Source organism: Sparus aurata, chromosome 17 (assembly GCF_900880675.1).
Source record: "Sparus aurata chromosome 17, fSpaAur1.1, whole genome shotgun sequence".
Taxonomy (NCBI): domain Eukaryota; kingdom Metazoa; phylum Chordata; class Actinopteri; order Spariformes; family Sparidae; genus Sparus; species Sparus aurata.
This window is the reverse complement of record NC_044203.1, coordinates 36,575,812-36,589,770: the sequence shown is the minus strand read 5'-3', so window position 1 is coordinate 36,589,770 and position 13,959 is coordinate 36,575,812. Positions and strand designations below refer to the sequence as shown.

Sequence of the window (13,959 nt, the reverse complement as noted above, 5' to 3'; positions counted from 1 at the left end):
TCCAATAAAAAAAAAGTGTTCAAATGCAATTTTTTGAGTCTCAAATATTTTTTTGCACTCAAAACCTTTTTTTCTATGATTGAAAATTTTTTTTTTTGATTGAAGTGATTTTTTTTATAGAAAATATTTCTTTTTGTTTGAAGCAACTTCTTTTTTGATTGAATTATAAAGACACAAATGTCCTACCCACAATATGGCCCAAACACAAAACAACATTACTTCAATCAAAAACGTTGCTTCAAACAAAAAAAACCTTTACTTCTATCAAAGAAAACATTTTCAATCAAAGAAAAACAGTGTTCAAATGCATTTTTTTGAGTCTCAGCTATATTTTTGCATTCAAACACTTTTTTCTTTGATTGAAAAGGGTTTTTTTGATTGAAGTGAAGGTTTTTTTATTGAAAATATATATTTTGATTGAAGCAAGCTTTTTTTTGATTGAATAATAAAGACACCAATCTACCTTCATACATATTTCTATAATCTGTCCGATTCATATTGCAGCAGAACAAACACATCACATTTAATAGTCAAACACTGACAGGATCTGTTTTCTAGAAGGGATCATATAAATGTATGATGTGTTCACTGACCACTCCCAGGACTCTGGTCCTCTCAGTCTCTCAATATCATACTTTATAAACGTTTTGTAAGTTCTGTTTGCAGAAATCTGAACGTGTAAAGTGACTAACTGCTAAGGACAGGACTTTAAACTCTGGTTGATGTAATGCATATGTGTTCAATTTATGTGTTTGTCAACTGTTTGAGTGTTATTGTGATCTCAGGTCAGGTTATTGCTAATTTGCTTTTCAACGTTAATTCAACGATAGTTGAATGATGCTTCACACAGACTCAGAGTCTCTGCATGCAACTAACCATCTTCTCTAATTTGGCATCACATCACACACACACACACACACAAACACATTCCTTGAGTCTGGAGCATATTACACCCACATGTGAAATCAGTGACCACCAGGGTGGTCATTTCACGACGGCAATGGCCATTGCCCCACACATTGGCCTTGATGCCCCGTGGAAAAAAAAATCATCGTACGGCCACAGGGGCAGTTGTGCCCCTGGCCCGGTCAGCGTAGCGAGCTTGCCTTGAATTACAGCCACCTGAGTGCACAGTAGCCACTTACAGTAACTTCAGTGAGTTTGCGGTTCGCACAGGTGGAGTCTCATCATCACGATGATCTCACGTGAAAGCCTCTGAAACAGCAGCAGCATCTCAAAATGGAAGAACGACACTAAAGTACAGGTGAGCAAGCGAGCTCAGCCGGTTTTGATATGATACGTAACGTTATCTGACTATGTGGTAGGATTTAGTTCGGTAAAGTTAGAAATATATTCACAGATTTGAACTTCCCGGATCAATAACTCATAAGTGAAACATTGTTAAAACACAAACGACGCCTCTTTCCTACCCTAGTAAGGTAGACAATGAGCTACAACTGTATTTTCATCAAAACGATCTCCTCCGGGCTGGACATTAACATTGGTCTCTATGGTCAGCCGTCTGTGAGCCGAGGGCGCAGGGACCGTCTACAAAGTGCTACACCGAAAAGAGATACTACAAAAAATATTCAATAACTTCACTATTATTCAGAGTGTAGTGTCACCAAAATCATTCAACACATCAATGATCTCATGCTGGTTATTCTACACCTGTTTGTTTTGAAAAAATGTGCTTTGCCATAATTTGGGGGAATTTCTATTGGAAGAAATATTCAATAACACTAATATTCAGTGCAGTGTCACCAAAACCACCTAACTCTGACCCTACTTTAAAAAAAAAAATTCTAATGTAACATTAACTTGATATTGGTATTAGAAAATGTTTTAATACATAATCCATGTCTTATTATGAATTAGGATGTTATGGTATCGATCTGAAAGGTAAATCATCGAATTTACTCAATGGCCCTTTGTGCCCTGTCATGTGGCCTTGGTGCCCCTTAAAAAAAAAAAAAGTGTAGGCCAAATGGCCTTGCCCCTAAAATGACAAAATTCCCACCCTGGTGACCACCACTGTTTCTTCGTTCTGCCAGACACACACACACACACACACACACACACCTGTATATAGTACATGTTAGTTAGATTGTGTGTTTTCATCTTTGTGATGAATAACATACTTTTGAACCTTCTTACTGTCTATTTAATATTGTACAAGAGTGAATGTTGCTAACCTCGACTCTGTCAAGGACTCCAAAATCCTTCAACCATTACTAGCTGTTATGGTAAATTTGTTTGTAGTTATTAAGTTAATTATTATTCAGAGTTATAAACAGTTAAGTACCTTTTTATGAGACCAATTTGGTAAATTTGCTATGTTCTCCCTTCTTAAATGGTGGTGCCCCGAGGTGATCTAATGTAAATTGGATCATATTATATATCATAATTGATAATTATCCCTGATGATCATTAATTATTATTGATAGCCAAATTTAACCTAAAACTCCCTTTTAATGCACCATGAGTACTGTATAATGGTGCCCTGTGTGAGGCGATGTACTGTTGACAATCATACATAAATGTGCACTATTAATTTCAGCATGATTTGGACGGTGCTAAAATTTGAGATTCACATCTTGAACACTTTATCCAAAAGTCTTTACATTCAACAACTAGTCTACTACAAGAGTAGGCCAAAATAAATTCTCCTCACTGCAGCGATACAAGGTCCTGCCAGTATTCCAGATCAGTTTGCACCAGCAGCTGCGATGCAAAGCTTACCAGCTAACTTGATAATCTGAGGAACACCAAGTAAGTTAGCACTGAGCTGCTATCGTTGCAAAGCACTTTTCTCCATGAGACGGATCAGCTGGGTGAAGATCTTCTCACTGTGCTCCACTGCTTTATCAGCAGAGCCATTGATGGCCTCCACCTCCTGTTGAAGCAGCTTCACATCTTCCTCTCTGTTCTGGATTCTCTGCTGGATGTTGTGTCGACTCCCCTCCAGCTCTCTCTGCCTCTCAGTCCTCTCTGCTGCAGCTGACACTGTGTCGTGGCCTTTATGTTCCTCCTTTAAGCGGTAGGTTGATGATAAGGTGGATAAATAGAATGAAACAAACAGTTGTTCCCTCTCGGCTGCAGTACATTACCATTTGAACGATATGACGTGAATATGGCAGAAAGTTTTCTGAAGTTTCTACTTGATGCGACTCTTGGGAACAATGCAAACATGCTTAATTCAGCGAGTTCATTTAGAGCACATGTGCAGTGACAACATGAATACTGGCTGCAGTGTGTTGATAGTATTATACAAGAAGTAGTACTGCAGTATGTCGGCATATCACTTCTGTATGTTGTAAAGAAGGTATCACGCTGCAGAGGCTCATTGAAGTGAAGGTAAATATTAAAACGTGTGCAGAAGTTATTCAGTGTAGATTTTCCTCTGCCATTAAAATAACAGCAGGTGGAGCCGCACACACATTTTCATATTTTCTCCATCAGCTTTGTTTGAAACCCTGAAATGACGACAAGAAGAAACTTTGTTCATGTTTGTTTATTCATGATGTGAAGCTTCAGTTTGTTCACACGTCCCATCAGTAAAGTCTGTTCACTGACTCTTGTTCAGTGATTTCATCAACAGATTCACTTCATCTGAACAGTTTGTTTGAGCAGAATCTCAGCTACCAACATCACATTCATCAATCATCTCCTTATTGATTATGATCAGGATATTTACAGCTTTATAAAACCTCATAGTTCCTCATTTGTAAATCGATACAGACGACAAGAACAACATTTAGTGGATCAGACAAATAAATGTAATTAAAGAATTCTGTACAAAGTGGTGAGAACTGTACAGGAACTGATTTCTGCCACTAAAAGAAAAAACAATCAGACGGAAACATGAGAATAAAAATATTGTCATGGTGAGACATAATTATGAGAGAAAAAGTCAAAAGTATGACATCAAAAGTGATAATGATCAGTTATTATTAGAGATAAAAGTCAATTTATTATCTCATAATTGTGTTTTCATTTCGATGTTGAGTTTTCATATTTCTGTTTCTATTTTACTGGCAGAAATGAGCTTCCAAAAACAAAACATCTACAATAAATGAAGGTGTGCTGCTTTCTCTCTGAAGACTCACGCAGTGGAAGAGAAACAACAACATACAAATACATCAGTACAAATATTCAACATGCAGTTAGAGCACAGAGACGCTCACATTTTGATAACAAAAAGAATCAGTGGAGGTCAACAAACCTCATCAGGAGCAGTGAGAGCCTCCGTGGCTAAACAGACACAGGAAGGAGTGTCACCTACAAACACCTCAAACATTTACAGAGCAACAAACCAGGAGGCGTCAAAGTACCGCCCACAAAGTTTGATTGACAGATGAAGACATGACACAACAATCAGCGACAGACATGAAGACAACATGAGAATGATTTAACTCAGTGTCCCTTAAATTTTTTCTGTCTATTTCAGTTTACACAACTCAGCAGTGGCTCCAAAGTTACAGAACCTCAGTCCAGCATAGAGAGGCTGAGTGAATGTGGTCTGGACTCTGTAGAGGAGAGTCATGGTGTTAGAGACTCTGTAGAAGGACAGAATACCTGCACTGTGATCCAGGTACACTCCAACTCTGGAGGGCAGAGGACCTGAGATGGGAGTTTTGACTTTGTTGTACCAAAACATATACCTGTTAAGGTCATATCTTAATGACCAAGATTTATCATTGTGTCCAAATTTAGATTCATCTGTCCTCCCTGTTCTCCTGATATTCTTGTATGCGACTGCTACATAAACTCCTCCTCTCCTCTCCACCTCCCAGTAACAACGTCCAGTCAGACTCTCTCTACTCAGGACCTGAAAAAACTTGCCAGTGAATCTGTCTGGGTGTCTAGAATAAGACTGATGATCCCTCATGAATGTTGCTTTTCTGTTCCCCTCAGATAATAAAAGCATAGTGTTTGCTGTGTTTGGATCCAGTGTGATTTCACATGAATATCTTAAGAAGTCAGCTCTGGTCTTGGGTTCTGGTTGTGGGTTTGACAGTAAAACATCCACGTCAGTCTCTGTCAGTGAGATGTTTGTCCCCGTCTGTCTCAGGACGTCCTGTAGTTTGTCTCTGACCTCTGACACAGCTGCTGTCACATCCTCAAAGTACTTGAGAGGACGGATCTTGATGCTGGATGAGTGTGTAGACTCACTGAGTGCTGACAGTGAGGGGTAGTTGTGTAGAAACTGGTTGTGATCCTCTGTGTGTGAGAGCTTCTTCAGCTCAGCGTCTTTCCTCTTCAGCTCAGTGATCTCCTGCTCCAGCTTCTCCTGAAGCTCTTTGACTCGACTCACTTCAGTTTCCTGCTGGGATCTGACCTGCTGCTTCACATCAGAGCGTCTTTCCTCCATGAGACGGATCAGCTGGGTGAAGATCTTCTCACTGTGCTCCACTGCTTTATCAGCAGAGCCATTGATGGCCTCCACCTCCTGTTGAAGCAGCTTCACATCTTTCTCTCTGTTCTGGATTCTCTGCTGGATGTTGTGTCGACTCCCCTCCAGCTCTCTCTGCCTCTCAGTCCTCTCTGCTGCAGCTGACACTGTGTCGTGGCCTTTGTGTTCCTCCACAGAGCAGAGATAACAGATACACTGCTGATCAGTACGACAGAACATCTTCATCACCTCATCATGACGAGAGCAGATGTTCTCCTGGAGCTTCTCTGACGGCTCCACCAGCTTGTGTTTCTTGAAAGCAGCTGATTCATAATGAGGCTGCAGGTGTTTCTCACAGAAAGACAACAGACAGAACAAACAGGACTTGACAGCTCTCAGTTTCCTCCCAGTGCAGACATCACAGGCCACATCTTCAGGTCCAGCATAGCAGAGATCAGCAGGAGCAGCTTGGAGTCCAGTCTTCTTCAGGTCCTTCTCTAAAACTGCTAACATGGTGTTTTTCAGCAGCTCAGGCCTCGGTGTGAAGCTCTTCCTGCACTGAGGGCAGCTGTAGGTTTTCTTCTCATCCTCTTCATCCCAGTGGTCTTTAATACAGTTGGTGCAGTAGCTGTGTCCACAGGGAGTAGCCACCGGATCCTTCAGTAGATCCAAACAGATCGAACAAGAGAAAGTCTCTCGGTTCAGCTGAATCCCTTTTTGTGCCATTTCACCTCTAAGTGTCTACGAACGTATGAGTTTCACTTCTTGATAACAGAAACTGGTTTGTGCTCTGATCAGAACAGCATCTGTTTGTGCAGTGAATGAGGCCTGTCAGCTAAGATACATCCTCCTTCAGACCGCAGATTCAAAAGGAAATACATGTGTAGGGTGGAGCTTGTTGTGTTTGAGAGAAGAGGGAGGGCTTATCAAGCTGAGAGTCGTTCCAGGAAGAGGATCAGCTCTGTGAATTTCAATCAAAGTAAAAGTACTTCAAATTATGCATGCAAGTAGTCTTGGAAGTACTAAGTTCAGCAGTATATGAATCATAGACTACTTATGGAAAATAAGCTTTTCATTCCACGTCAAAGTTGGGTGAAATATCCTTAAGTTTTTTCTGTCGTCCTTTACTTTGAAATCCGGACGCATACCTTCGTGATACCTTCTGTTTATTACCGGGAATAATTACTGTAAAAGTATCGTAATTTTCACGGTTCTGACTGTGTGACTGCAGTCTGCCCCACTGTCACTACCAGCAGCTCTTCAGAGCGGTTCATTACAATTACCAGAAACGTTAGTAGATTTGCGCACTAGAAAACAACGTGCGGCTGATTTGACCAAGCAAACGCGAACCAGGGCTGGCTTGACCACTGGGCTGTGTGAGAAGATAGACTCAGGCTCTGCATGATCTGTTGCTGCTAAACAGGCAGCGCTGCGGGCAACAGTTGGCCTGTGGACTGTTGTTTGACCACTAATGATGTTACTTATCATAACATAACATAGCACTAGCACATAGCAAGCCTTTGTACTTAGGTGAAATAAACAATTCATTCAGTGTGCAGGGCCATCGGCTAATGTTATCAGCTAGCCTGCCTGACAATATGACGGCGTTAGATTTCTAACACCATCACACAAATTAGTCAACGTGAACTAAGTTAGCAAGATTTATATTTAATCAAAATATCAAACCGAGTAGGCTAATAACATGACACCAATCATTTTAATGCTGTAGTTAACAACAACTCCACCACTGCTCCCTGGCTTGCTGGCGGCCATGACTTGCTTGTCAGAAAGACGTTGTTGGTGTAGACACTTTTCACTCAAACATGTCTGACCAATGGGGAAGCACCCGCCCACTGCGGGATGTTTGTGTCAAAATAACTCAATCAAAAAAAAAATCGACTTCAAAACTTTTTTCACTTCATTAAAAAAAAAAATCACTTCAAATCGAAAAAAAAATGTTCAATAAAAAGCAACAACACTTCAAATGTTTTTTTGTTTTTTTTTTATTTTTAGGGGGGGATTCAATTTTATTTTTGCATTTGAATAGTTTTTTCTTTGATTGAAAATATTTTTTTTGATTGAAGCAACTTTTTTGGGATTGAATAATTAAGACACAAATGTCCTACCCATAATATGGCCCAAACACAAAAATGATTACTTCAATCAAAGAAAACATTTCCAATAAAAAAAAGTGTTCAAATGCAATTTTTTGAGTCTCAAATATTTTTTTGCATTCAAAACCTTTTTTTCTATGATTGAAAAAGTTTTTTTTTGATTGAAGTGATTTTTTTTATGGAAAATATTTCTTTTTGTTTGAAGCAACTTCTTTTTTGATTGAATTATAAAGACACAAATGTCCTACCCACAATATGGCCCAAACACAAAACAACATTACTTCAATCAAAAACGTTGCTTCAAACAAAAAAAAACCTTTACTTCTATCAAAGAAAACATTTTCAATCAAAGAAAAACAGTGTTCAAATGCATTTTTTTGAGTCTCAGCTATATTTTTGCATTCAAACACTTTTTTCTTTGATTGAAAAGGGTTTATTTGATTGAAGTGAAGGTTTTTTTTATTGAAAATATATAGTTTGATTGAAGCAAGCTTTTTTTTGATTGAATAATAAGGACACCAATCTACCTTCATACATATTTCTATAATCTGTCCGCTTCATATTGCAGCAGAACAAACACATCACATTTAATAGTCAAACACTGACAGGATCTGTTTTCTAGAAGGGATCATATAAATGTATGATGTGTTCACTGACCACTCCCAGGACTCTGGTCCTCTCAGTCTCTCAATATCATACTTTATAAACGTTTTGTAAGTTCTGTTTGCAGAAATCTGAACGTGTAAAGTGACTAAAGTTGTAAAATGTTGGGACCCACAGATGAAGTCATTCATTGCAGATTTCAAAATGGACTCTGAACTGAACTCAGTGTCCCAGAATTCACCATTCTTCCCAGAATTTGCCTTTCTTGTTCCTTCGCTTATTCTCTCGCCCTCTACTCCTTCAACTTCTTATGCTCAAGCTCTCCTCTCCATCTCCCTCCACGGGGCTGCCTGCCTTCAAGATATCTTCTTCTGGGCCTAACAGCTGCAGAGAGCTGCAAGCTGCATTTACAGCAGGCCCAAAAACCTTCTCCTCACTGCAGCAACACGAGGTCCTGCCATTATTCCAGATCAGTGAGCACCAGCAGCTGCGACACAAAGCTTGCCAGCTAACTTTACAATCTGAGGAACACCAAGCGAGTTAACACTAAGCTGTTATCCCTGCAAGGAAAGGAGCAAAATGTTTCCACCTCTACACAGCAAGAGCAGCGTTGTTCAACATGAGACCCAACCTTTTCTTCAAAGACTGGTAATGTTAAACTGGGCTTTAATAGCATAGCATGGCACTGCTAAGGACAGGACTTTAAACTCTGGTTGATGTAATGCATATGTGTTCAATTTATGTGTTTGTCAACTGTTTGAGTGTTATTGTGATCTCAGGTCAGGTTAATGCTAATTTGCTTTTCAACGTTAATTCAACAATAGTTGTACAAAGTGCTACACCGAAAAGAGATATTACAAAAAATATTCAATAACTTTGCTATTATTCAGAGTGTAGTGTCACCAAAATCATTCAACACATCAATGGTCTCATGCTGGTTATTCTACACCTGTTTGTTTTGAAAAAATGTGCTTTGCCATAATTTGGGGGAATTTCTATTGGAAGAAATATTCAATAACACTAATATTCAGTGCAGTGTCACCAAAACCAACTAACTCTAACCCTACTTTAAAAAAAAAAAATTCTAATGTAACATTAACTTGATATTGGTATTAGAAAATGTTCTAATACATAATCCATGTCTTATTATGAATTAGGATGTTGTGGTATCGATCTGAAAGGTAAATCATCAAATTTTACTCAATGGCCCTTTGTGCCCTGTCATGTGGCCTTGGTGCCCCTTAAAAAAAAAAAAAAGTGAAGGCCAGATGGCCTTGCCCCTAAAATGACGAAATTCCCACCCTGGTGACCACCACTGTTTCTTCGTCTTGCCAGACATACACACACACACACACACACACACACACACACCTGTATATAGTACATGTTAGTTGGATTGTGTGTTTTCATCTTTGTGATGAATAAAAGACTTTTGAACCTTCTTACTGTCTATTTAATATTGTACAAGAGTGAATGTTGCTAACCTCGATTCTGTCAAGGACTCCAAAATCCTTCAACCATTGCTAGCTGTTATGGTAAATTTGGTTGTAGTGATTAAGTAAATTATTAACCAGAGTTATAAACAGTTAAGTATCTTTTTACGGAACCAATTTGGTAAATTTGCAATGTTTTCCCTTCTTCAAGGGTGGTTCCCCCAAGGTGATCTAATGTAAATTGGATCATATTATATATCATAATCAATAATTATCCCTGGTGATCATTAATTGTTATTAATAGCCAAATTTAATCTAAAACTCCCTTTTAACGTGCATAAACACTATTTTATTGTGCTTAATGTAACCAAGGTCACAACATAATGGTGCCCCATATGAGGCAGGGTCGTGTTGACTATCATTCATAAATGTGCAATATTAATTTTAGCATAATTTGGACAGTGCCAAAATTTAAGATTCACATCTTGAACTCTTTAGCCAAAAGTCCTTACATTTAACAACTAGTCTACTACAAGAGTAGGCCAAAATAACTTCTCCTCACTGCAGTGACACGAGGTCATACCAGTATTCCAGATCAGTTTTCACCAGCAGCTGCGATGCAAAGCTTGCCAGCTAACTTCACAATCTGAGGAACACCAAGTGAGTTAGCACTGAGCTGCTATCTTTGCCAAGCACTTTCCTCCTTGAGACGGATCAGCTGGGTGAAGATCTTCTCACTGTGCTCCACTGCTTTATCAGCAGAGCCATTGATGGCCTCCACCTCCTGTTGAAGCAGCTTCACATCTTCCTCTCTGTCCTGGATTCTCTGCTGGATGTTGTGTCAACTCCCCTCCAGCTCTCTCTGCCTCTCAGTCCTCTCTGCTGCAGCTGACACTGTGTCGTGGCCTTTATGTTCGTCCACAGAGCAGAGATAACAATTACACTGCTGATCAGTACGGCAGAACATCTTCATCACCTCATCATGACGAGAGCAGATGTTCTCCTGGAGCTTCTCTGACGGCTCCACCAGCTTGTGTTTTTTAAATGTAGGTTATTCATGATGAGGCTGCAGGTGTTTCTGACAGTAAGAGGCCAAACAGACCAGACGTGACTCTTCGAAACTCTGTCTCTGACTAATTCTGCATTATTTGTTTATTCTTTCAGCAAATGTTCTACATGTATTTTATTCTTTTTCTGTAGAAAAAAAAAGAACATTGATTTTTAGGCACACCAGATAAAATGAGCTACTTCTATTATGTACATATATTTAAGCGGTAGGTTGATGATAAGGTGGATAAATAGAATGAAACAAACAGTTGTTCCCTCTCGGCTGCAGTACATTACCATTTGAACGATATGACGTGAATGTGGCAGAAAGTTTTCTGAAGTTTCTAGTTGATGTGACTCTTGGGAACGATGCAAACATGCTTAATTCAGCGAGGTCATTTAGAGCACATGTGCAGTAGGAACATGAATACTGGCTGCAGTGTGTTGATAGTATTATACAAGAAGTAGTACTGCAGTATGTCGGCATATCACTTCTGTATGTTGTAAAGAAGGTATCACGCTGCAGAGGCTCATTGAAGTGAAGGTAAATATTAAAACGTGTGCAGAAGTTATTCAGTGTAGATTTTCCTCTGTCATTAAAATAACAGCAGGTGGAGCCACACACACATTTTCATATTTTCTCCATCAGCTTTGTTTGAAACCCTGAAATGACGACAAGAAGAAACTTTGTTCATGTTTGTTTATTCATGATGTGAAGCTTCAGTTTGTTCACACGTCCCATCAGTAAAGTCTGTTCACTGACTCTTGTTCAGTGATTTCATCAACAGATTCACTTCATCTCAACAGTTTGTTTGAGCAGAATCTCAGCGACCAACAACACATTCATCAATCATCTCCTTATTGATTATGATCAGGATATTTACAGCTTTATAAAACCTCATAGTTCCTCATTTGTAAATCGATACAGACGACAAGAACAACATTTAGTGGATCAGACAAATAAATGTAATTAAAGAATTCTGTACAAAGTGGTGATAACTGTACGGGAGCTGATTTCTGCCACTAAAGAAAAAACAATCAGACGGAAACATGAGAATAAAAATATTGTCATGGTGAGACATAATTATGAGAGAAAAGTCAAAAGTATGACATCAAAAGTGATAATGATCAGTTATTATTAGAGATAAAAGTCAATTTATCATCTCATAATTGTGTTTTCATTTCAATTTTGAGTTTTCATATTTCTGTTTCTATTTTACTGGCAGAAATGAGCTTCCACAGAACAAAACATCTACAATAAATGAAGGTGTGCTGCTTTCTCTCTGAAGACTCACGCAGTGGAAGAGAAACAACAACATACAAATACATCAGTACAAATATTCAACATGCAGTTAGAGCACAGAGACGCTCACATTTTAAGAACAAGAAGAATCAGTGGAGGTCAACAAACCTCATCAGGAGCAGTGAGAGCCTCCGTGGCTAAACAGACACAGGAAGGAGTGTCACCTACAAACACCTCAAACATTTACAGAGCAACAAACCGAGGAGGCGTCAAAGTACCGCCCACAAAGTTTGATTGACAGCTGAAGACATGACACAACAATCAGTGACAAACATGAAAACAACATGAGAATGATTTAACTCAGTGTCCCTTAAATTTTTTCTGTCTATTTCAGTTTACACAACTCAGCAGTGGCTCCAAAGTTACAGAACCTCAGTCCAGCATAGAGAGGCTGAGTGAATGTGGTCTGGACTCTGTAGAGGAGAGTCATGGTGTTAGAGACTCTGTAGAAGGACAGAATACCTGCACTGTGATCCAGGTACACTCCAACTCTGGAGGGCAGAGGACCTGAGATGGGAGTTTTGACTTTGTTGTACCAAAACATATACCTGTTAAGGTCATATCTTAATGACCAAGATTTATCATTGTGTCCAAATTTAGATTCATCTGTCCTCCCTGTTCTCCTGATATTCTTGTATGCGACTGCTACATAAACTCCTCCTCTCCTCTCCACCTCCCAGTAACAACGTCCAGTCAGACTCTGTCTACTCAGGACCTGAAAAAACTTGCCAGTGAATCTGTCTGGGTGTCTAGAATAAGACTGATGATCCCTCATGAATGTTGCTTTTCTGTTCCCCTCAGATAATAAAAGCATAGTGTTTGCTGTGTTTGGATCCAGTGTGATTTCACATGAATATCTTAAGAAGTCAGCTCTGGTCTTGGGTTCTGGTTGTGGGTTTGACAGTAAAACATCCACGTCAGTCTCTGTCAGTGAGATGTTTGTCCCCGTCTGTCTCAGGACGTCCTGTAGTTTGTCTCTGACCTCTGACACAGCTGCTGTCACATCCTCAAAGTACTTGAGAGGACGGATCTTGATGCTGGATGAGTGTGTAGACTCACTGAGTGCTGACAGTGAGGGGTAGTTGTGTAGAAACTGGTTGTGATCCTCTGTGTGTGAGAGCTTCTTCAGCTCAGCGTCTTTCCTCTTCAGCTCAGTGATCTCCTGCTCCAGCTTCTCCTGAAGCTCTTTGACTCGACTCACTTCAGTTTCCTGCCGGGATCTGACCTGCTGCTTCACATCAGAGCGTCTTTCCTCCATGAGACGGATCAGCTGGGTGAAGATCTTCTCACTGTGCTCCACTGCTTTATCAGCAGAGCCATTGATGGCCTCCACCTCCTGTTGAAGCAGCTTCACATCTTTCTCTCTGTTCTGGATTCTCTGCTGGATGTTGTGTCGACTCCCCTCCAGCTCTCTCTGCCTCTCAGTCCTCTCTGCTGCAGCTGACACTGTGTCGTGGCCTTTGTGTTCCTCCACAGAGCAGAGATAACAGATACACTGCTGATCAGTACGACAGAACATCTTCATCACCTCATCATGACGAGAGCAGATGTTCTCCTGGAGCTTCTCTGACGGCTCCACCAGCTTGTGTTTCTTGAAAGCAGCTGATTGATAATGAGGCTGCAGGTGTTTCTCACAGTAAGAGGCCACACACTGACAGAACAGGACTTAACTGCTCTCAGTTTCCTCCCAGTGCAGACATCACAGGCCACATCTTCAGGTCCAGCATAGCAGAGATCAGCAGGAGCAGCTTGGAGTCCAGTCTTCTTCAGGTCCTTCTCTAAAACTGCTAACATGGTGTTTTTCAGCAGCTCAGGCCTCGGTGTGAAGCTCTTCCTGCACTGAGGGCAGCTGTAGGTTTTCTTCTCATCCTCTTCATCCCAGTGGTCTTTAATACAGTTGGTGCAATAGCTGTGTCCACAGGGAGTAGCCACCGGATCCTTCAGTAGATCCAAACAGATCGAACAAGAGAAAGTCTCTCGGTTCAGCTGAATCCCTTTTTGTGCCATTTCACCTCTAAGTGTCTACGAACGTATGAGTTTCACTTCTTGATAACAGAAACTGGT

The 13,959-nt window shown here is 40.2% G+C and overlaps 2 protein-coding genes and 1 pseudogene across 2 annotated transcripts; all 3 read right to left on the bottom strand.

Moving 5' to 3' along the window:
* Window positions 1-3,499: 3,499 nt before the first annotated feature.
* Window positions 3,500-6,233, bottom strand: LOC115566952 (tripartite motif-containing protein 16-like). The gene has a single exon (XM_030393039.1). It carries the CDS (start codon window positions 6,119-6,121, stop codon window positions 4,442-4,444), a length of 1,680 nt encoding a protein of 559 aa, XP_030248899.1. The 5' UTR covers window positions 6,122-6,233; the 3' UTR covers window positions 3,500-4,441.
* A 5,923-nt stretch (window positions 6,234-12,156) lies between these two features.
* On the bottom strand, window positions 12,157-12,775 carry LOC115566963 (tripartite motif-containing protein 16-like protein; the record flags this gene model as incomplete). The annotated part of the gene is made up of 1 exon (XM_030393055.1): window positions 12,157-12,775. A coding segment is annotated over one exon (555 nt), but the record flags the coding sequence as incomplete, so codon positions are not given.
* Window positions 12,776-12,979: 204 nt separating this feature from the next.
* On the bottom strand, window positions 12,980-13,959 carry LOC115566960 (E3 ubiquitin/ISG15 ligase TRIM25-like; annotated as a pseudogene).